The sequence below is a fragment of the Macrobrachium rosenbergii genome, chromosome 10 (genome assembly GCF_040412425.1).
Source record: "Macrobrachium rosenbergii isolate ZJJX-2024 chromosome 10, ASM4041242v1, whole genome shotgun sequence".
NCBI lineage: Eukaryota > Metazoa > Arthropoda > Malacostraca > Decapoda > Palaemonidae > Macrobrachium > Macrobrachium rosenbergii.
The window spans coordinates 60,557,207-60,579,706 of record NC_089750.1 but is presented as its reverse complement, the minus strand read 5'-3'; the positions used below and the strand labels follow the sequence as shown (position 1 = coordinate 60,579,706).

Sequence of the window (22,500 nt, the reverse complement as noted above, 5' to 3'; positions counted from 1 at the left end):
TATATATATATATATATATATATATATATATATATATATATATATATATATATATATATATATATATATATATATATATATATATATATATATATATATATATATATATATATATATATATATATATATATATATATATATATATATATATATATATATATATATATATATATATATATATATATATATATATATATATATATATATATATATATATATATATATATATATATATATATATATTTAATCACTAACATTTTGGAATTTGTTCAATTGTTTTTTGAACCAATATTCGGGGAAGTTGTAGGGTTTTGTAGATCATTTTATTCTGTTATAATTTTCTACAGATATTTTTCTTTTCCTTCAATTATTCTAGTGGTACCTGTTTACTTACATCTTATTTTTGAGAAACATCTAATGAAAATGTCAGCAAATGCCGCATGAAAGTTGGGTATTGTTCTTAAGTCCTCATATACTTATATGAGTGATTAAATCAGTGCAACATTTTTAGGTAATTTGTCCTTCCTTTACTAGGATACTGTTCTCCGGGAGATGTCTGCTTCTGCCAGAGATTTATATCTTTAGAGTGGTTCGAGGTGGAAGGTTTCTTTGGCAGCTATGCCTTGGACTATAGACGGATGGTCTCTTGTTTGTCACTTTTTCATAAGTTGTATTTTGACATATCTTTCACATTCTCAGTTGATCCCTGATCCCCTGTTGCTGCTGAGAGAGAGCAACCAGATTCGCTGAACAGCAGCATCAATGTGCAGTAAATGTACCTCGCCTTCGAACTTTTCAGTTCCAGGGGACCTTTATTCCTCACGCCTTACGACTGTGGAACAGCCTCTTTACTGAGGATGTGTTGCAAACGGAACTTCAAAAAGTTCAAGTGAATGTAATGCATTACTACCCTTATGCAATACATCTTGTATTTAATACTTTGTTTACATTTTTATTTATTTATTGTTAGTACATCTGTTTTCTAATAACTGATCTCCTCTTTCTGTATTTCCTACTACCTTCTGTTATTTCACTCGAATGAACACAATTTCAAGTTAGTTACCCCTGTGGGCTTGTTTCATATGGATAGTGTTCATCTTCTGAATAATAATAATAATAATAATAATAATAATAATAATAATAATAATAATAATAATAATAATAATAATAATAACAACAACAACATTGTCTATATTCATTAATCTCATGGTAACGGTTATTATATTGTTATTATTATTCTCATATATCATAAATCATCAATACCATGATTATCAGATTTACATTACATCCGACTCATTTTATATTTTATGATATCCAGTCTTCAAAGGACAGAAAAGGAACATTAAACGCAAAATAGTAATTTAAATAGTCTCTCTCTCTCTCTCTCTCTCTCTCTCTCTCTCTCTCACTAAAGACTAAAGCCATAATTTGATGAAGAAAATTATAATACGGATGAATTTCAACATTTATTTTTACAAAAATCTTTTTGCTGTAGATAAAAAAAAAAATCAGAAAATGTATAAACACATAAGACTCAATATGATTGGAAGAAGCTTTTATGACATAAGTTGAATGAAATCAAACAATGTGAATAACAAATGGTTATGAATCTGAATATTTAATAAGCTGAACATAATAATCTTGACAAAACTTTTACGACAGAATTCTAGTAATTCAGAAGTGTGTGGTATTCTCTGAAACAAGGAGCGACACATAGTCCTACATTGCAGTCTTTACACATGAAATATGTCTGCTGGCCTTTCTTGGGCCTACGGGATGTATGCGAGCACACACGACATCTTAGTCTAGGTCGCAGTTGTTTTTCTGTTGAGGGAACTGGATCAGAAAGTGTCTTTCTGTTAGCCGCCTTGGCTGCGTTATTACGGTGCGGGTAATTATCTTGTTAGGTGCTGGAGGGTACCTTTCAATCAACTGCAGAACGACTGACTTAGAAAACTGTAAATATGACCCTTTCTTGCCAGTAACAAATCCATGCAAGTGATGACAGTTTACTAGTATCATATCAAGCAGACGGAAAAATAGTTTTATGTACCATCTCGTGGTTTTACGGATACACTTCACAGAACTAATAAGCATGTCGTTCTTGTCCACAATCCGCATTTTCTTATTATAGTCAACAACGCATGCAGATTTTTGCACAAATTCCCCTGGTCGACACCTTTTTTCACAGTCTACCATTATATTTTCATGTACTGAAGATAACATATACACTGTCCTGTTATCCTGCCATTTTAAACCTAATATTCCATTGCAGTTTTGAGACGAAATCTCAGATTTGTTCACATCAGGAAATTTAGGCATAAATTTCCTATTTTTCCGGACTGTTCCACATGCTCCTGTTTCGTTGTCGCCCAAATACTTGAGCAGTTTTGGGCTGCAATACCAATTATCGAAATACAGGATGTGATGTTTTCCGAGATGCGAGGCCATAAATGTTTTTACCACAAAACCAGATACCCCTAGATCCTCATCTACCAATATCTCTGTATCTTTCCAGTATAGATTATAAAATCGACAATATAATCCGTTTTGGCATCACAAAGTTCAAATATTTTCACTCCAAATCGACTTCTTTTTATCTGGAATGTACTGCTTGAAACTTAGCCTTCCCTTCCATAACATTAAACTTTCATCTATGCATAAATCCTGGAAAGGTTGAAATTTTTCCGGAATTTTCTACGCACACTGTCGAGCACGGGTTTAATTTTTTTAGTTTATTATCTGGGCTTGTTTCCTGTGAATTATCAACGAAATGTAGAACCCGTAGAATTTGAAGAAATCTGTCCCTTGCCATCAGCCTTCTCACTCCTTTTGTCTCGAATGTCTCAAGCGTAGTCCAGTAATCTACGATGCGATGTTTACTTATATGCGACATGATCATAATCACACAAAGGAACCGTATCATTTCCTCCACAGTAACCTGAGCAAATTTTCGCAAATACTTTGGCACTGCATCTCCTAGCGTATCAACAAGGAATCTCTGATAACGGTTTGTCTCTTCAGCAATCAGCCCCATAAATTCGTTGTCGAAAAATTCAAAAAAATAGTCTACTTCCTTTGAATTTTCATTCACATTACATTTCGACGTAATGCCACTGCCACTGCTGTCAAATATGAAATCTCTGGGCTGAAATTGCTGGCAGCCCACTCCCACTCATCACCTGGGTCACTTCGCTGTCTCCGCCTTCTTTTGACACCTTGGCTTTCATTTGTAGGTGGCAGATTTTCGTCATTTTCACTGTCGGTTGATATTTCATCACTGTCTCTTGTACCAGGACCATAATTATCCATTTCATTTCCTTCTAAATCCGATTCATTTTCATATCCAGAAAATGAGTCGAGAAGGTCTATAAAATAGTTATCCTCGTCGAGAGCTCTTCTCTCGATCTGCCGGCGGTCAACTCGAGGATGTCGTACCCTTGACCCGTCCTCCTGTGACATCTTGATGAAGACTAATGAATTTTATGGAAACACGTGAATTTATATGAATTCACTGTATGGCAACTGACAGACTGTTACCATATCAAGAAAAAGAGGCCAGTATTTCAATCATCAGTCCTTCACATAAAAGGAAATTACCGGTGCTCGTATACGACACAACAGTGTTCCGGGCCAGTTTATTAAATGCGTCGTATACGTTACAACCGAAATCAAAGGGTTAAATACGAGTTTATTTACTTTACTTAGTTATTTTAGATAACTGTTTATGCGTGATCACCTCACAGCTGAAGATGCACGTGAGTATTGCCATCCTAACCTAAACTAACCTAACGTAATCCAGTGTAGCCTAACTTTTAAGCCTCTTCTTCCCGTGTTACCTCAGGATCCGGAGGCCCTTGCGAGGGCTACAAGTGCGAGGCGGGAGGCATATGCGTCGAGAAGTACGGCCAGGCCGAATGCGAGTGTCCAAAGTGCGGAGGCGAATACGAGCCTGTCTGCGGCAGCGACAGGAGGACTTATCACAGCCGATGTCTTCTGGAGAGGAACAACTGCGTGGAGAGAGAGAGCGTCCAACTTCTTCATGAAGGACCCTGCGGTAAGTGTATTTCGTCCTTTTTTTTTTTTTTTTTTTTTTTTTTTGTCAGTGTCGAACATGCATATTAAAATTTTTTTGAGTTATCTGCATCGACGGTGGTTTTGTCATTGACCTCCTTTTTCAGGTAAGTGTCAAGTGTGTCTCTCTCCCCGTACATCCTGGATGGTGAGAGAGACAGACTTGATGCTTTGCTGAAACAAGAAGTCATTGATAAAATCACCGCCGATGCAGATAACTCAAAAACTTAAAAAATGCATATTCGACACTGCTGCAAAAAGGCATATTCGACACTGCTAAAAAAAGGGACAATACATTTGTGTGTGTGTGTGTGTGTGTGTGCGTTTTGATTCACGAGTGATGTTTTTTGATATTGTGTCTCTTAACTGGCGTGTCAGTTTCATTCCGCCAACGTTTTTTCGTTTGACGCAGGCCTAACAAACAAGGGTGACTTCATCAACAGTGTGCCCCTACAAGAAATATATTGGCTGCTTGGTGTAAAGGATTAGGGGCAAGGTAACAAATTGCGTCAGGAAATGTGCTCATGTGCCACGTCCTTTAGAGATGCGTTGCACATTTTATTTTAGAAAATTATGCCATCCAATTTATGTTCAGCCTTATTATATCTTCCCTAATCTTAAGAAAATACGAAGTGTAAGTGCTTTTATCTTCCTTAAAATATTCCGCAGAAATCACTTAAGACATTATGTCTTGGTAAATTACTATTTCAAGTCACGTATGATTATTGAACGTTAGTTACAATTACCATTCTTATGTCACGTATAGAAGGACTTGAAATTCTAAATCCAAGAAAACTGTTTATGAGTTATACATATAGTAAAGTGGATAAAAGACTGATAATGAAACAATGCGATATAAATCCGCTTGGACAGAAAGCTTATGGAAGCACCCCAGAAAACGAGTAGAACGTACTAATCCTAAAGAGGTTAGCTTAAATGCAACGGTTTTGATAAGGAACTGCTAAACAGCTATAAGAAGGTAACTCGACATGAGAGTGGCTGGAGGCTTTTCAAGTAATTGCTCTCTTCAGCATCCCGATCATGGAGTGTGGAAAATTCGTAATTATTTCTTCGTTTGGAGGAAATTGGATAAAAATATAAAAGCTGGAGGAGAATTATAGCAAAAATACCATTAAAATAACATTACAAGAAAAGGGTTATAACCAAAATAATCCTTTGATGCTCGAACAGTAATAAAAAAGTAAAATTCTTTGTACTTTCCACAGACTATGAATGGAAGCAGACAATTCGCGTTGTAGAATATAATACTTTCATGAATAAAAACGCAGATGAAAGTGCAAAATGCAGGATTAAGAGTTTGACAGAGGGACGCAAAAGGTTTTTTTTTCACAGTATGGAAGTTTCCACCGTACAGCCAAAGTAGGTTTGACACATCAAAGATGGTTTTTTCCCTAAAGCTTCTAAAGCAGTAGACGGCTTTTCCATTACCATCAACAAAGGCTCAGGGTGAGAGAAAAGGGATTTTAAAAGTAGTGCGTCTCTTGGCTCACTGTTTTGCAAGATATTGTCTTCAAATTCTGTGCTTCAGGATTTTAGTAAATCATTCGAATCAGCTAGCATATGTCAAAAAAGACATCAGTAACCAGTCCCTATACGCTTTGTCACAGCAGCGCAGCTTAAAATGATATTTTTCTTTGTGCCCTTCCTGAAATTAGGCAGTTGGACCAAACGGGATTAAGTATTTACTCGCTTGGAAAAAAAGTACTTTAATCTCTGATAAGCAAAAAGATGCACCACTGATGAACTAAATGAGGGCCGAAGGGATGACCTTTGAAAATGAACTCTGAAGTTGGAGCAATTTGTTGAAGTTAACAACTATATGAATGTGAACTGGAGTTGCACTTCGTAATGTCACTTGTAAACTGGCGGACAAACGGGCAGAAGGAAGACAGACAGACAGACAGACAGAGCACAGATAGACAAACAAGCATGAACACAAACGACATTCGACAGCCTGCTGCAATAAAACTTTTCCGCCGCATAGCAGCATAAAAAAAGGCCCTAACCAGCTGTTCCCTCTTGCCAGCGATTCTCTCCTTTTGCAATAATGGTTTTCCTCTCCCGAGGCAATGCGCTATTGTGATTAGGAGGTCTTTCTTCGAAGTCTTCCTACTTACCGCTTGTCTTTCCTCATCTGGGACCTCTTATTATTAGTCCTGGCGGCACCTTCATAACGTGTGGTCCCCCAAATATTGGACAACGTTTGACTATTTACTTTATTTTTGGGCCGGGTGAACCGTATACACCACCAGCTTATTGAGCAAGTTCTCTCTTCTTGCAGCCCGAATAAAAAAGATAGAAATGAAAACTAAATTATATAAAAAATGCAACAAGAATAAACTTTAAAAGTTATGAAAAATTACCACTAAATATATCTGCAAGCAAATGGAAATACATGAAAGTAAAAAAGATAAGACTGAAAAAGCCTTTACAAAAATAAAGAGATAACACAAAATAAGGCATCTAAAGCTTCTTCGCTTTTTCCTGTATTTGCCTTCAAGATTCTAGATTTTTCTTTGTTTAAGGCTATTTTAATGTAAGAGAAAATGTCGAGTTTTATGTGAAAAGCCTCAGCCCCGAGTCATAATGTTGGATTTTACAGTGAAATACGCAAGTTATGGTATCATACAATCACTCAAGTATTTGCGTCTGTGTTTTTTGTGGTTTGATGATTATATGTCGTTTAAAGATAAATTCTTATTTAGGAAAAAAACTACTCTGGTTTATTCTTATTGCACATGAAGGTAAACAGTTACTCGGTTTCAGAAATACGGGATGTTTCCCCCAACTTTTTGTTGTGGCAAAATGAATCGAGACGAGCAAGATTTCAAATAGAGCTCTCATACCTCTTCAGAAAAAGCAGAGCAGTTGATTCAGGAAACGCAAAGGAAGGCAGAGAATTTTGCATCCAGGGAGTGAATGGCGTATCCAACCGGTTAACCCTAGAGTTTGCAACTTCCGCACAGTGTGATGTAATCAAAAAGCTCCCTAGAGAGACCCGTGTCAACTTAAGACAAATATCAAATTTGGTCGCTATTGCCATTTTGGTAGCGAAAGAAACACATCTCTCATTAATTTTTAAATAAATAATAAACGTATTTCCTTATCATCAATAACTTTATCCTTCTCGGTTTAGAGGCTTCTTTCTGTGTCCCGTGTTTGTCAGGAATTCTTATTGTTACTTTTAAATAGTCAGTGTTTCATTGCCACTTGCCATACTCTTGATAAGTGGGACTGGTTTAAATGCATAAACTCTCATGAAAGTTATGCACCAGCCCAACGCCTAGTTGGTTTACCCCTCCATCGCCCGGTTTATGCATATTCAAAGGGTTTGGAATCGATAACAAAAGGACTGCTTTCTGTATCCTTGGAAACAAAACGGAAAAAAAAGAAGAGGGAAAATACTCCAAAGGGTCCTTCCCTTCCAGAGAGCTCGATCGATGTTTTTCATGAGGACTTGAAAGCCACTTCGCCTCTTCTGTGTCCCCACTGATGGTCTTAGAGACCAGGAACGTATCTCGAGCTCGACAATGACGCTGATCGACCAGTTTCCACGTTTCGTCGATCTTCGGCTGTCGAAGTGCGGAATGAGTAACATAATTTTTGCTGCCTTTACTCTTTTTAGTATTAAGCTGGCAGTGTGCCAAGACGGGCTCTTGCTCCTCAAAGCGTCCTGCAATGCTTATAAACTTAGCGTCTGACTCATAAAATATAGGGAAATTCACCTATGTGGTCATGATTAAAATTGGTATTATTATTATAAATATAAGGATACTCATATTGCTGAATTCCCACTTTGTAAAATCACTTAAAGAATATAGTCTCTCTCTCTCTCTCTCTCTGTATCTATATATATATATATATATATATATATATATATATATATATATATATATATAACTTTATTCTTCGCAGTGCAAAAATGTTATCATTTATTTCCTGTTTCAGATTTCTAGGTTTTTCGTGGAAAGCATTTTTTTCATCGTTTTAGGAAATGAGGTGTTAAAAATTAATTATATGGCATTTTGTATTTAATGTATATAGTTCTGGTAAATGTGTCTGGTATATATATATATGTGTGTGTGTGTGTGTGTGTGTGTGCACGTACATTTTGTGCACATGTGTATGCTTTATATGCGTGTATATGTATATGTATGTATATATATATATATATATATATATATATATATATATATATATATATATATGTGTGTGTGTGTGTGTGTGTGTGTGTGTGTGTGAAGATAAGAAGGCCCATAAAAGACTATTTGAACGTTGCAACCATATATTTTGAGCACTTCCTTCTGTGCCCTGTTCACTGGTAAAATATGGACAGATGAAATGTTACCGGAGTGTTTTATGGGCCTTCTTATCTTCATATTACACTGTGGTATTACAGTAAAAGACATTCATATATATATATATATATATATATATATATATATATATATATATATATATGTGTGTGTGTGTGTGTGTGTGTATATATGTATATATATATATATATATATATATATATATATATATATATATATATATATATATATATATATATATATATATATATATATATGACAGTAAGTGAGCCTGTTTGCTCAAAACATATGCAGTGTCAGTTCTCAACTTTTCACCTAATTTCTTTAGCCATCATGACATTAAAAGTTTTTCCTTTCCTCTCCCAGATGCATGTAAAGGCATCGACTGCGGTGAATTTGGAATGTGTGAAGTCGACAGCGAGGGATTCGGACGTTGCTCATGCCACACAAACTGCTCTCAAGTGAGTTTCTTGTTAGCGGTTTTTTTTTTATTTTTTATTTATTCACAGGTAAATTTTCTTCAGGCTTATTGACCAATTGTTGCCCCGGAATTTCTGCTAAGGTGTTATAATGTACATGGTTAATATTGATAGTCAATTTAAGTATTATTCAGTTAATTTGATTAACCTAACTCAGGCGGCACTTCGTTAAGTCAGGATGCTTGTAATAAACTCGTGGTAGTTTGTTAATGGTTACTTAGAAACTTTAAGAACTCTTGTGAAAGAGCACCTTTTTGTTCTCTCAGCAGTTCACCAATAGGACATTACAGTAAAAATTTATAAACTATAATTCTGTTATTACTTTAGTCACGTTTCAGTGGTGCGTGTTACATGATGAGCCCCATAACTGGAAGAGGTGGTGCAAGACGAACTGGTGATGTCTGTGGTACACTAAACGGATTTAATTTGTTTTAAAACAAAATCCCAGTTATTTAAAGGGGACCGCTTGGTGCCTGGTACCTCAACTTTATTTAGACTAAATAAATTGAATTTTAGGGTCAATTTTCTGAGTAATCCATATTGCCTGATGTACAGCTGGAAACCACAATGAAAATCAAGATTTGCAGCTGGACAAACTTAAAACTTGAATGATTTTTTAACTTGTATTTGAATAACGGGCAAATGAACCAATCATGGTTAATATCTCATAGGGTTGGCATTTGTTTTTTGAGGTTATCGTTAAAATTTAAATATTATTAGACAGTTAATTTAGGGGATACCAATACTGTTTTATTTACGTTTATAAAGTCACATGTACCTGGTTAATCTCAGGCGGTAGAGATTCGTATTTAAGAAATGGATGTTATTAACATTTGCCGGAAAGAAATGATACATGTGATGAATGTTACTTATTACATCGAATGTTCATGGATGAAATTTTCGTGGGATTATTTCCTTTGCCAAACATTCTTGCAACTACATTTGCCCCAGAAGGTTATGGGGATCCGTTTTTAAATTTAAATATTAAAAATTCTGTGTTCTTTGCATACATAACATCACCAAATACATGTTTGGCTTAAAAGCCTCCTCATATTACTGAGGCTTTTGTTATCACGCCATTTGACACTTTAAAAGTTCATAATCGATGCGTCTAGCGCCATCCATCGGAACATTGTTGATTTGATGATGTGACACACCCCAGTGCAACCAAGTGACTTACGTAACGATTACATTTGAAAGTTCAGTGATAGTCACGTAACTATAGCCACTGCGAATATCCGATTTTGCATGAAAAAATAGCTACTTATCAACTCTTGGGCAACACACTCTACAAAACGTAACGTTCAAAGATCAGAATGCATAACATATTATGTAGATTTATTACACGTTAAATGAAACGTTAAAATATGCCATTAAGATAGCGTAAATATTATAGGCATGATTAAAATAAATGTTCATAGCCATAGCTGGACAACATGAAGTATTGTTTCCCTTGAAAAGTGCACATTCCGTTCTCTATTTATGGCAATCAAAGAAAACGAATTCCTTTCAGGCTTTAGGAGGGCAGGTTTGCGGCAGTGATGGGGAGACTTATGCGTCCGAGTGTCATCTTCATATGAAAGCGTGCTCGAGCCAAAATCAAATAAAGGTCTCTCATAAAGGAAACTGTGGTGAGTAAAGTGAATAACGTTGTTATCTGCGTCTGTGACAGAGAGAGAGAGAGAGAGAGACCCTGTCAGCTGAACACCCGCGCGTGAGACAGAATAATAATTGCATGCTCGTGTGGATATTAAGAAAAAAAGAGAGAGTCGGAGATTAACATTTTTAGCTACTTATCTAGAGAGAAAGAATAAACACTATTAACAGCGTACACGAAACAGGGACTGGAAAGATGGTGAAGTAGTTTAATAAAGTTTCCCATATGGCGGTGAAGAAATTACTCTTCTTTTTCTTATTCTTCTGTGGATAATTGAGGATTAAAAATCAATATATCAAACCTTCCCCCCAACCCTCCCAACCCCTCTTCTCTCATTTGTATGATTATTATATTGGGAAAATCTCATTTTCCTTTGTATTTCTCATTTATTTTTTTTTTCTTTCTTCATCATTTGGTTATTTCTGGCCGAGAAAAGCTTATGCTTATAAAGAGCAAGGTCCATTCTTTATGAAGCTATTCTCCTACTAGTATGGCTTCCTTATATTTCTTACGAAAAAAAAATAAAAACGTGACTAGAAATTACAATAAACCGTTGCGAGAGGTAATAAATAGGTCTCACAACGTGAAACAAGTAAAGCAACGCATTTGAAAATTTTTCGAACATAATTTTTCAGAAAAAATTACAACCAATGCAAATTGTGAAAATGGATGGGGATAGCGAGAGAAAAGAGATGAAAAATAGTGTTAATGTTTACACAGAGACATTTTCCGTTACATATTAGCTCATTTGAACTTCCATTTATGTGCCTGATTTAAAATGCCAGCGGAACTGGCAGTACCCGCATGCATAATAATCTAAACATGTAGCCAACATTTCTTAATTCACGGTCATATTTTTAAAGCCCAGAAGGCTTGCAACTCCCAGCCACGCTTTTATGATTAAAAAAGGAAGTAGAATAAATTAATGAATAATCGTATTAATAGGTTTTAATTGAACATTATACGAATGTTCAAATTCTGACCATTTTTGGAGAAAATCGTCAAGATAATACATTTTCAACCTCGTCAATCATGTTGATTTTCACAAAATTAATGTGGCTGAACGTGATTCTTGTGGATATATCTGTAAGGCTAGCCCCCGTTGGGGGATAGTGCCGTTAGTGCACTTCACGCGGTGCACTGTAGGCATTACTTTATGATTTTTGCGTAAAGAACAGAAAGTAATGCCTAGCCTCAACTCATTACATTCCTCTTACTGTGACCCCTTTTATTTCTCTTTCTTTCATCTGACTTTCCACCTTTTCCTAACAGTTGTTTCGTAGTGCAACTGCGAGATTTTCTTCCTGTTTCCCATTTAAACCTTTTTGCTCCAATTGCCATTTCAGCGCTGAATGGCCTCATAGGTCCCTGAGCTTGACCTTAGGCCTAAAATTTTATATTCTATTCCATTCCATTCCATATACGGCTAGCAGGTGATAGTGTTCAGATTAATTGGAGCAAAGTTTGAGAAGTTGGACAGCCAAGTAGGTGTGAAAAGAAGAAAGGGAACAGACGAAACGTGAACAGCCGGAAGCAACATCTCTGTTGGCCTGAATAGGGACGCTACAAAGAAATTTTAGTGTCATCTACTGTACGGATCTACAGAGTGTCGCTCTTCGTTTCCGCCCAGTCCCCAGTGGGGCGAAATATTTATAGGACTGGCTTCTTCCTATATTTAATTCCCTCCACAATATAGGTTTATCATGGTTCAAACCATACACTTGAAAAAATTGAGGCATTTTGGTATTTGAAAACATGCTTCATGAGAGAGAGAGAGAGAGAGAGAGAGAGAGAGAGAGAGAGAGAGAGAGAGAGAGAGAGAGAGAGAGAGAGAGAGAGAGAGAGAGAGAGCATACATCCGCACTCCTAGTTCTGCTTGGTAATTGTACTGCAAGTTATCATTCAGTTTTACTTACGTAAAACTCTCAGATGATATAAAATATGAAATGCAAAATATAAGTCTCGTTGTCTTTCGTTATGTCACTTGAAAATATAGCAGATAGACAATATGAGAACAATTTCATTTTTTTCTTTTACATCAGATACAAAAATAAGCTTATTTATTGGGATAGAAAGACACATTTATTAAAAGGGAAAAGCAGTACATCATGGCACGAATGCTCGGAACTCATACAGACGAATTGCAAAACATATAAAAAATATCCTTAGAAATGGCATTAATATTCAATAACCTATGATCAGGATCACATTTATTTTATTTGAGCCAAGGATCTAAAGGCATGTGAACAAGAATCAAGCAACACAAAACAGCAGTCTTCAAGGACCTACAAATAATACCTTGGCAGTCCATTGACTTGAATCCTGCCATAGAATTTACTGGGCAAAGGCCGACGCCGTAATCAGCGTTAATGACTTCACCCAAAGAATCATCCTTGAATCTGTTAATTACCTATTCAAAGGGACGAAATTTCAAAATAAACCCTGGTCTGTTTTCCATTGACCCTATATTATCAGTTTTAGTAAAGCCAGTTTATCAAGGGTCATCAAGAAGTTGACCTGGTAAGGAACTCGTGCATGGTATAATTTCGATGTATCCTTGTTTTTATTAGTCCGAAGATGTCACTGAGACGAAAGTAGCTCTAATGAAGTTTTTATTATTCCCTTTCCCTCTTCTGGCTTGATGTATACATTGTATACTCAGCACTTCATAACTCTTGTGATTGTGATTTGTTCACGCAAAGACACACACACACATATATACACACACATGTATATATGTATATTTGTATGTGTGTTGAGGGGAAAGGCGTAACATCCAGGAAGGTCGAGCATGCTTGCAAGATAGGATGAAAAGGCGCAGTCTGTGTGTGTGGGTTTGACTTGCTGCTGATAAGCCTTCTGTGTAGTTGCATGAAACAGCTTATGGTATGAAAACTGTGAAAATTATAAATGTACGGGGGCTCATTCACGATTCAGTAGTTAAAATATGAATGTAGCAGTGACTGTTCTTTTGATACACTTAATTTCGGAGGAATGGCTTATTATAAATATGTAATATAGATTATATAATGTATATACACACACATATATATATATATATATATATATATATATATATATATATATATATATATATATATATATATATATATATATATATATATATATATATATATATATATATATATATATATATATATATATATATATACATCACTCATTACCACTGGGAAAAAATAAAAGACTTGGTATGTTGACCTGTTTCGACTTTATTTCGAAGCCATTCATGGCCTAGAAATTAAGCCGAAACCGGTCAGGACTTACCTCCAGTCTTTTATTTTCCCGGTGGTAATGAGTTATATATAAACCACGTGTCAGAGTAATTATAATCATAGATGTATGGTTTTCTCATATTTACAGCCATGCATTGAATGTGAATATCCTTTCAGACCTTTGTTTAGACGTCCATTGTAAATACGGCGCTCGATGTGAAGGCGGGCGCTGCATCTGTCCAACAGACTGTCCAGAAAAGAGGGAGCCTGTCTGCGGATCTGACCGCGTCACCTACAGCAATGAATGCGTCATGAGGAAGGTAAGACGGCGATTATTGCATTTTCTCTTTACATCGATCTTTTGAAGACATTTGTTGATACATTCCAGTTCTCAAGCAGGCAGTAAGATAGTCATTGAATTTCCTGCTTTCCTTTAAGCTATTCAGCGCGGTTCCTGATAAGTTGCAGTTCCCGGAGAAGCGAGATTAAAGATCGTTTTAGATGAGTTTCAGTTCTCGCGGAGGCAGGACTACGATTACTGAATTTCCTGTGTGTGCAGTGGGCTTTTATAGACATTTACCGATAAGATTCAGTTCTTTGGGAGAAAGGAATACGAATAATGGATTCCTTTTTTTCATGAAGCTCTGAAAGGCCGTTCCGTAATCATTTAAAATCTCTGGAATAATAGAATAATGTATTAACGATTTTTAAGCTCGCAGAGAGGCAGAATACGATTGTTGAACTTCCTGTTTTCAGTGAGCTTTAGGAGGTCTTTTAAAACAATTTTCAATAACGAATGAAGACCGTGATAAGCAGTTCTGAGACATGCATGAGCCCTGTATTAAAGTTCTGTTTAAAAATTAACGTGTTCATTGCTGTTAACGTTCTTTGGAGGTTATTAGTTAGAAAAACAGACATTAACGTTTCAGTATCACAACATAGTGTAGTAAAAACCCACATTGCAGATACGAAGAATTAGATCGTTGTATTAGAGATGTGTCTTTGTCATCATATTCGATATGACGAAAAAAATTTTTAATCGTAATTATTAAGGTTTTTTCTTATCGTTTTCGTCTTCAGATCTTGACCATATAAGCTAAGAAGAAACCCCGGACTGACGTAATTACTTGTTCCAGTATTGGTGACCGTGATCTAATATTAGTTGTCAAGTATTTTATAGAAAGTGCCGAAATATAGTAATAGTTTTTTCCTATATATTCTTGGCACCCTTGCATATTTTGTAAAGTACATTATGCACTGTAAAACAAGGTAACAATTTCGAAGGTAGTAAACGAAAAATGCCGCGTTTTCGTTACACCCCCCTCCCCCCGAAAATCAGTGGCATTGCTTTCGTTAGAAATAAATAGAAATGAGACAGTAAAGTTGCCCTGCTGATATATATGTGTGATTGAGTGATTCATTGATCGGTTGATTGAGAGTAAATTATCCGTCGTGACAAACTGACAATTAATCAGTGTCTTGAAGACGTGATTATGAGATATCCAGATTTGTAATTATTTTTACCAGCGTATTTGAAAAAAAGAATATTAATAAATTTATTTCACCTAGAAATATAGATTCAGGGCCATATCATGGTATAGTAATCCTCTCCAAATCTCCAAAGCCATTATTCTGCCGGAGCGAAATGGAGAATTTGACCTCTGACCTTATTTTAGGTATTGTTGGGTGCACTTTACCTACTTTTTCAAAATTCATAAAATATCGTCATTTTTACCTGGCATCGTTGATTTTTTTTTATATATATTTCCAGTGCAACTTTGTTCTATTTGATGGTTAATGCTTCATTTTCCACGGATACTAAAAGCAAGTGTTAGATCGATATATGTCATTTTTGTTCAATTGAAGTATTAATGTAATATCTACATAACAGTCATCGTCAGTGCTAATTATATATAGCAGTTGTGATGTATCATTACCACATTTTTACCACTATTATTATTATGAACATTATTTCAGCCCTGTACTATTATTCTTTATACAATTCAGAGGAAGTACTTTATGGCGAATGTAGTTTTAAAGGTACTCTAGTTTCTACATCAGTAAATTATTAATAGAAATCTGAATGTGTTTCATAACGCCAGAAACAAACACAAAAGCTTTTATGTGGATTTTGAGTACCTTCAGAATTTTACACAGAACTGATAAATTCATCCCATAAATCTTATTCAGTGCTCTATCTGAAAATATATAGCAGCTGACGTGTTTTGCGTAAAATGTCAGGGAACTATACCATCTCTCTCTCTCTCTCTCTCTCTCTCTCTCTCTCTCTCTCTCTCTCTCTCTCTCTCTCTCTATCTCTATATATATATATATATATATATATATATATATATATATATATATATATACATATATACATATAATATACACACACACATATATATATATATATATATATATATATATATATATATATTTATGTATGTATTATACATATATATGTGTATATCTGTATATGTATCTATATATATTTATACTCTATATATATATATATATATATATATATATATATATATATATATATATATATTATATATACACACATATATATACATATAATATATGTGTATATATATATATATATTTATATATATATATATATTTATATATGTATATCTGTATATATATGTGTATATCTGTATATGTATCTGTATATATTTATATATATATATATATATATATATATATATATATATATATATATATATATATATATATATATATATATATATATTTATATGTTTATATATATATATATATATATATATATATATATATATATATATATATATATATATATAGCCTCTTTCAGTGCAGTGTCATTAGGAAACAAACATAGATGTGAGGAATTAAAACCATGCAACTCATACCTGAAACTATAATTGGTATTTATAATTGGCAAATATACATTTTTATAGAGAAAGTCAAATAGGACACTAACTTTCGGAGCAAAGGCCCACTGAATATAATCTCCGTAATTAGCTATTGATAAATAATTATATAGGTAAGTAATTCAATAAATAAATGTATTTTTGAAAATTGATATTCTGACTAACCTTCATTTACAGAAATGTGTGGCCTTTATAAAGCGCGAGAGAAACTGTTTAAAAAAATATAAAAGAAGAGAGACAAAATGTCAATAGAAAAATAAAGCATATTGATGAAAATCAATAGACAAAATATTCGTCTGTGCGTGTGTGAGAGAGAGAGAGAGAGAGAGAGAGAGAGAGAAGAGAAAGAGATAGAGAGAGAGAGAGAGAGTCAAAACGTGAATGGGAAAATAAAGCATACTGATGAAAATGAACTGAAAAAAATACTCTCCTCTGTATGTGTGTGTGATAGAGAGAGAGAGAGAGAGAGAGAGACGGATAAAAAAATATTCTGAACGAACAGCCTATTGACCAAAATCTTTGGCGTTCTATCATTCTAATCCGTTCCCGTAATCCCAAACATGCAAAGCTTATCGAACAGTTTCAAGTTGGTTGGATAACGTGGATGGCTCGTTCCGTGTTTTTGTCAACGCAGGATGGAAAATAAATTTTGCCACTTGGATGCGTAAGTCTTACGCCATTTCGAAATGGTTTACCGTAAACTGTTTCCGAGCAATTTTGAATACATTTCGTCTGTCATTCTCGTATTTTGAATACATTTCGTCTGTCATTCTCGTATTTTTCGGGTTTTCTCATCCGTCCTAGTTCTTATTTTAATTTAGAGTTACCTCAGGTTCTGTCACTTTTAATTCGTACTTTTCTTTTGTAACACACACACATACACACACACACACACACACACACACACACATACACATATATATATATATTTCGACGCTCCTTGTTTTTTATTTTATTAAAATTTTAATAGATATTGTATATCGTCGTTATGTTTTTCTTCGTTTTTCCCTTAATATTATTAATATTTAAGTGCATATAAATTTTGCATATCTTTTTTTGTCTTCTTTATGTACGCTTTTTGCTTATTATTAACATACATTTTCGCTCCTTTGTAGAATTTCATTACCATTATCATTGTTTTCTGTTTGTCTTCAGTACTGTATTCCTTTTTTTTTTTTCTTATGCTCCTAATATTATCATTTAAGTGTGTTACAAGCGTTATTCTGCATATCAGAAAAAACGAAAGAATAAATGATTGAAGGAGCCGGTTAACCCTTGATTTCGTTAACGTTTAGTTTGTGAAATATTTCCGAGGAAAAGTACATAACCATGTTTTCTACCGCTTGAGTGTCAACTGAGAATAATTTCGTATAAAGCCACTTAAGTACACTACCCAATAGGTTGAGTATTTTTCCAATGGTCAGAGTAGCGTTTGATCATCTGGTAGAGGTGACTATTTTTTATTTATTTATTTATTTTTTAAAGCGAATACATTTCACAACATGAAAAATTCAACAGAAACTAACTCAAATAACTTTCACCTTGCATACCCTAATCTCACCTTACCAGAGTCAACTTTTGTGGGTGGTGGATTGGGCGCCGAAATGGTCCTACCCGTCTCCCGCCCGGGAAGCATTTTCCCGAGATGTAACCGAGTACTGAGACCTTTGCCTGAAAAAAGCGGGATGCCATATCTTAAAAACTATCCATAGAATTTTCTTGAAAATAATCTCTCATTATGTTTCCCACACCCAAATTACTTGAGAGGGATTAATCTAACCTCCCCTAACCTAATCTACCCTAACCTAGGGTCATGGCAAAAAAAAAAAAAAAAACGGGGCTGGTGCAATACTTGCATACATCTCAGGAATTTGCGCCCGGGAACTTTATTCCGTGAAGATAATTTTGTCACCATGTTTCTGTACATTGTGTGTTGAACTAATGTAAATTTCTTCATCTTCTTTAGGTAGCTTGTGAGAAAAATGAAGACGTGAGCTATCTCTTCTTTGGAGAATGTGATGAGATCGGGGGCATTGTCACAGGTATAGTGGTTCTTCCAACAGCAAAGTGATGATTAGCACAGTGGTTCTCAGCCTAGGGCTTGCAGAGGGGTACTCCCAAAAATGACTTCTGTTTCACATTTGTGTAGCGTCATGATGGCCATTGATTATGAAACTAAAGATTATTTCTCAAGCAGAATTATCAAATTTGCAATTAATTGGGCAATTGCATTGCAGTGTCATTTCTAGTAAATTATTCTTTATTCACATCTATCTATAATTCAGTGTCAGGTTAAATGGAGTGCTGGCTAAGGGTAAATCAACTTATGCAGGGTGTTAGATTGAGAATCTTTGTACTTTGTCAGTAGGAAGAAGAGAGAACAATATGTGCGCCTCCAGTATTGAGATAAAAAAAAAATAGATGCGTCTATATCGTAGGTGAGCTGGATGTCACGACCAAGTTTTATAAAAGAAGACAATAGTCGTATCTCTGGTTCCCATGTCCTGGAGTCTTGTATAATCTTAATTAGAGATTTTATTGGAGATAAACAGCCTTCTTAAGGCTTATGCATGTATTTAGTGAAACTGGGTCACAATTTATTGTTTTTTTTTATGAAAAAAGGTAAACTTATAAAAATGTCTAAAATATGAAAATTTGCCTACTATATCTTTCGTTAGCCTCCCATGAAAATTTAGCGCTTTGTAGCATGAAGCTGCTAAAACAGTAAAAATGACCAAGTCCTTTGGGAGGTCAACATTGTCTCGAAAACATTTAGTGTGACTGTTTTGATTACAATAACCAACGAACAGTTAGTTTTCGACACACATCCCATACAGAATTTTGGTCAGATTCACCCGAGCCTTGTCAACTAATTCAGTCGACATATTTCTAAGTACTGTAGCTATAATCTATTGAATAAGCTATAACCATATTCCGATAGTATATCCTTTTTTGGAGCCAACCATTCAAATGAGACTGAGATATTTCATTGAGAGGACAAAAGAATCTGAAAGACATTAGGCTATAAACGAACAGTGTTTTCAATATCGGCAGCGGTGTGAGTTAAACTTAATCTTATAATTCAACCGACTAGATCCAAGTGTTAATTATGCATGACCATCGTCCCACAGATGTCATCTACCCAACACCTCTGCCGCCCACTAATCCGGAGGATCCGTGCCACGCCCACAAGTGCATAGCCGGGGCCAAGTGCGTCTCGGAGCAAGATGGGCACGCACGCTGCGTCTGTGACTTCTACTGTAGCCCGCCACCGCGCTACGAGCCAGTCTGTGGCAGCGACCTCGAGTTCTACGAATCCGAATGCCTTATGAGACTGCACGCTTGTAATATCCAGGTGGAACTCTTCGTCGTCCCTGTGGAAGATTGTGCGGGTGAGATTTCTGTCCATAATTCTACTGGTTGCTTTTACCAGCCATTGATGTATTTGTAAAAGCCATACTGACTGCTTCTTGATATTCTAACACTTGTGAGGAAACCCAGAAGTAAAGAGGTCGTTTTGGCTACTTGTTTTTTATGTACAGTATATGTATATATGTGTGTATATACATATATAAAATATATATATATATAAACATCTATTTGTATATATATATATATATATATATATATATATATATATATATATATATATATATATATATATATATATATATATTGAAAGAGGGAGAGAGAGAGAGAGAGAGAGAGAAAATCAAACTGACAGTGATAGAAAAACGAAGACGAATAAAGAGGGGAATTATTTTACTTAAATCAGAAACCTCCCACTTTTAGACGAAGTCACTTTTTCTCGAGATAAGAATATGCAAATAGATACAAATGTAAGAGAGAGAATGGACATCGTTTGAAGTGCAGCTGCAAGGTAAAACGGAATATCATGCAGAGGAAATACTTGTTTGTTTAGGGGAGTTATTTGTGTCTCGCTGGTGGAAGTTGTTTAACGTGAAGATTCAGCTTTGAGAACAGACGAAACATGTTGTTGTTATTATTATTATTATTATTATTATTATTATTATTATTATTATTATCTTCGTTACCTATATCAGAGTTAAATTCACGACTTCTGCGATCGGACCAACGTAGAAAAAAACGCACAAATTTTTTTTTTTTCTTACCTGAGTTGTTTACAGTGCCATTGGCCTTAGCAAAAGTGGCGTCAGGCAATTCTTCACCCATCACACAACCGGTTTACTAAACCCTAAGGTGTTATAAGTTATAGTGATGGTAAGTGACTTATACCGAAGTACCTCAGTCCGATTTGCTGAATGCTAAAGATGAACGGTGTCGTGGTTGTAGCGATGAGAGGTGGCTCAGGCGTAAGAAAATACCTCGTTCATTGAAGAGCGTGTTATAGAAAAGTCATAAAATCTAATGTACGGTATTGTGCTTATTAGATTTTTATGGTAACTTTTGAAAAAAGGACATTAGCGTGCCAAACACAATGAAGAAAAAGAAGTTAGGACAAATATGAGGAAAAGACAAATTAATATAAAAATCAAATATGGAAAATGATAAATATATATAAATATATATATATATATATATATATATATATATATATATATATATATATATATATATATATATATATATACATAAAGTAGATGGTGAAGAAGTGTAAGAAAAGTTAAGGCATGGGTGCATGACTCCTTACAGCAGTATTATATCCTCTTTTAAACAATGGGAACTAGCATGAGCAAATCTGCTTTAACACCGGACCACAGCTTTACGGTAAACGAAAGAAAATACAGCAAAAATATTGGAACTAACATGTTTTAATGACACGCAGTAGGTTAAGCTCGGTGGTGCAGGTACAGAATATTTAACGAAAGAAAGAAATTCGGTGTAATAATGAAAGCCATCTCATGGTTTCATACTTGTAAATGTTTGTATTTCTTGCCAACTTGTTTCAGCAGTCCATCATACCAATAGCTTTGAGAAGGTGGAATAGTGTACTTTCTCTTGTATTTAATTAATCAATGTATTTATTTATTTATTATTATTATTTTTTTTGTCTGTTTGAGAAGTCAATTAACGTACTCTTTCTTAGTGCCCCAATTTGATGTTGGGCACTCATTTTCGTGTCGGTCATTAGATTAAATAACTCACCATTGTTTTTTGTTTTTTCCTTACCGCAGTGGCACAGCGATCGAGAGCCTGCAACGGGACGTCTCCCCTGATCAACCCTTCGACGGGCGAAGACCTCTTCTGCGGGGAAGGGGGTACGATCTGTCCGCCAGGCACTTACTGTCACAAGAATCACGACTTTGCTAAGTGCTGTCGAGATAACTCTGTGAGGATAGCTGGTAAGCTGGTGTGATAGGAAATGTTAGTAGTCTGAACCTTAAAGAAGGCAAGTTGTGTGTCTTGATTTTGACAAAGATTTTTTGATATCCTGACGCTCTAAATTTACTTTGTTTTTCTTTGTTTTGCCAGTTATGTTATAATTCTTAAAGCTGATGTTGTGCCTTCATTTTGACAGAGGTTTCAGTTCCCCAAAATTGTAAATAGGCTAGTTGTTAACTTAAATTTTGCCAAATTTTGAAATCAGTCTGTTACCTTGAAGCATTATTAGATTTTTGACAAGCACTGACTTCCCTTCGGTGGACTCCATCTTCAGCGCGTGACTATTTTTAAATATTTTTTTTACTGTATATAGATGACAATTTTTTTTTTTTGTCTGCATTTAAATGAAAAAGTCGTTATCTGTCTGGCAGTTGAGTCCCTTCAATGGATGTCATATTTTTCCATTCCACCATGTAGAAAATAGTCTTTGAGTTTTTGTTTTTA

General features: G+C 34.9%; 1 protein-coding gene across 1 annotated transcript in view; it reads left to right on the top strand.

Annotated features, from left to right (window-relative positions):
• LOC136842675 (agrin-like) overlaps positions 1–22,500 on the top strand; it is a 363,408-nt gene that overhangs the window by 310,354 nt on the left and 30,554 nt on the right. Inside the window, exons 9-15 of the mRNA XM_067110324.1 lie at positions 3,845–4,057; positions 8,778–8,872; positions 10,404–10,521; positions 13,958–14,100; positions 18,659–18,734; positions 19,824–20,084; positions 21,849–22,016. Of these exons, the coding sequence (XP_066966425.1) occupies positions 3,845–4,057; positions 8,778–8,872; positions 10,404–10,521; positions 13,958–14,100; positions 18,659–18,734; positions 19,824–20,084; positions 21,849–22,016 (1,074 nt within the window). The remainder of the gene's footprint in view (positions 1–3,844; positions 4,058–8,777; positions 8,873–10,403; positions 10,522–13,957; positions 14,101–18,658; positions 18,735–19,823; positions 20,085–21,848; positions 22,017–22,500) is intronic.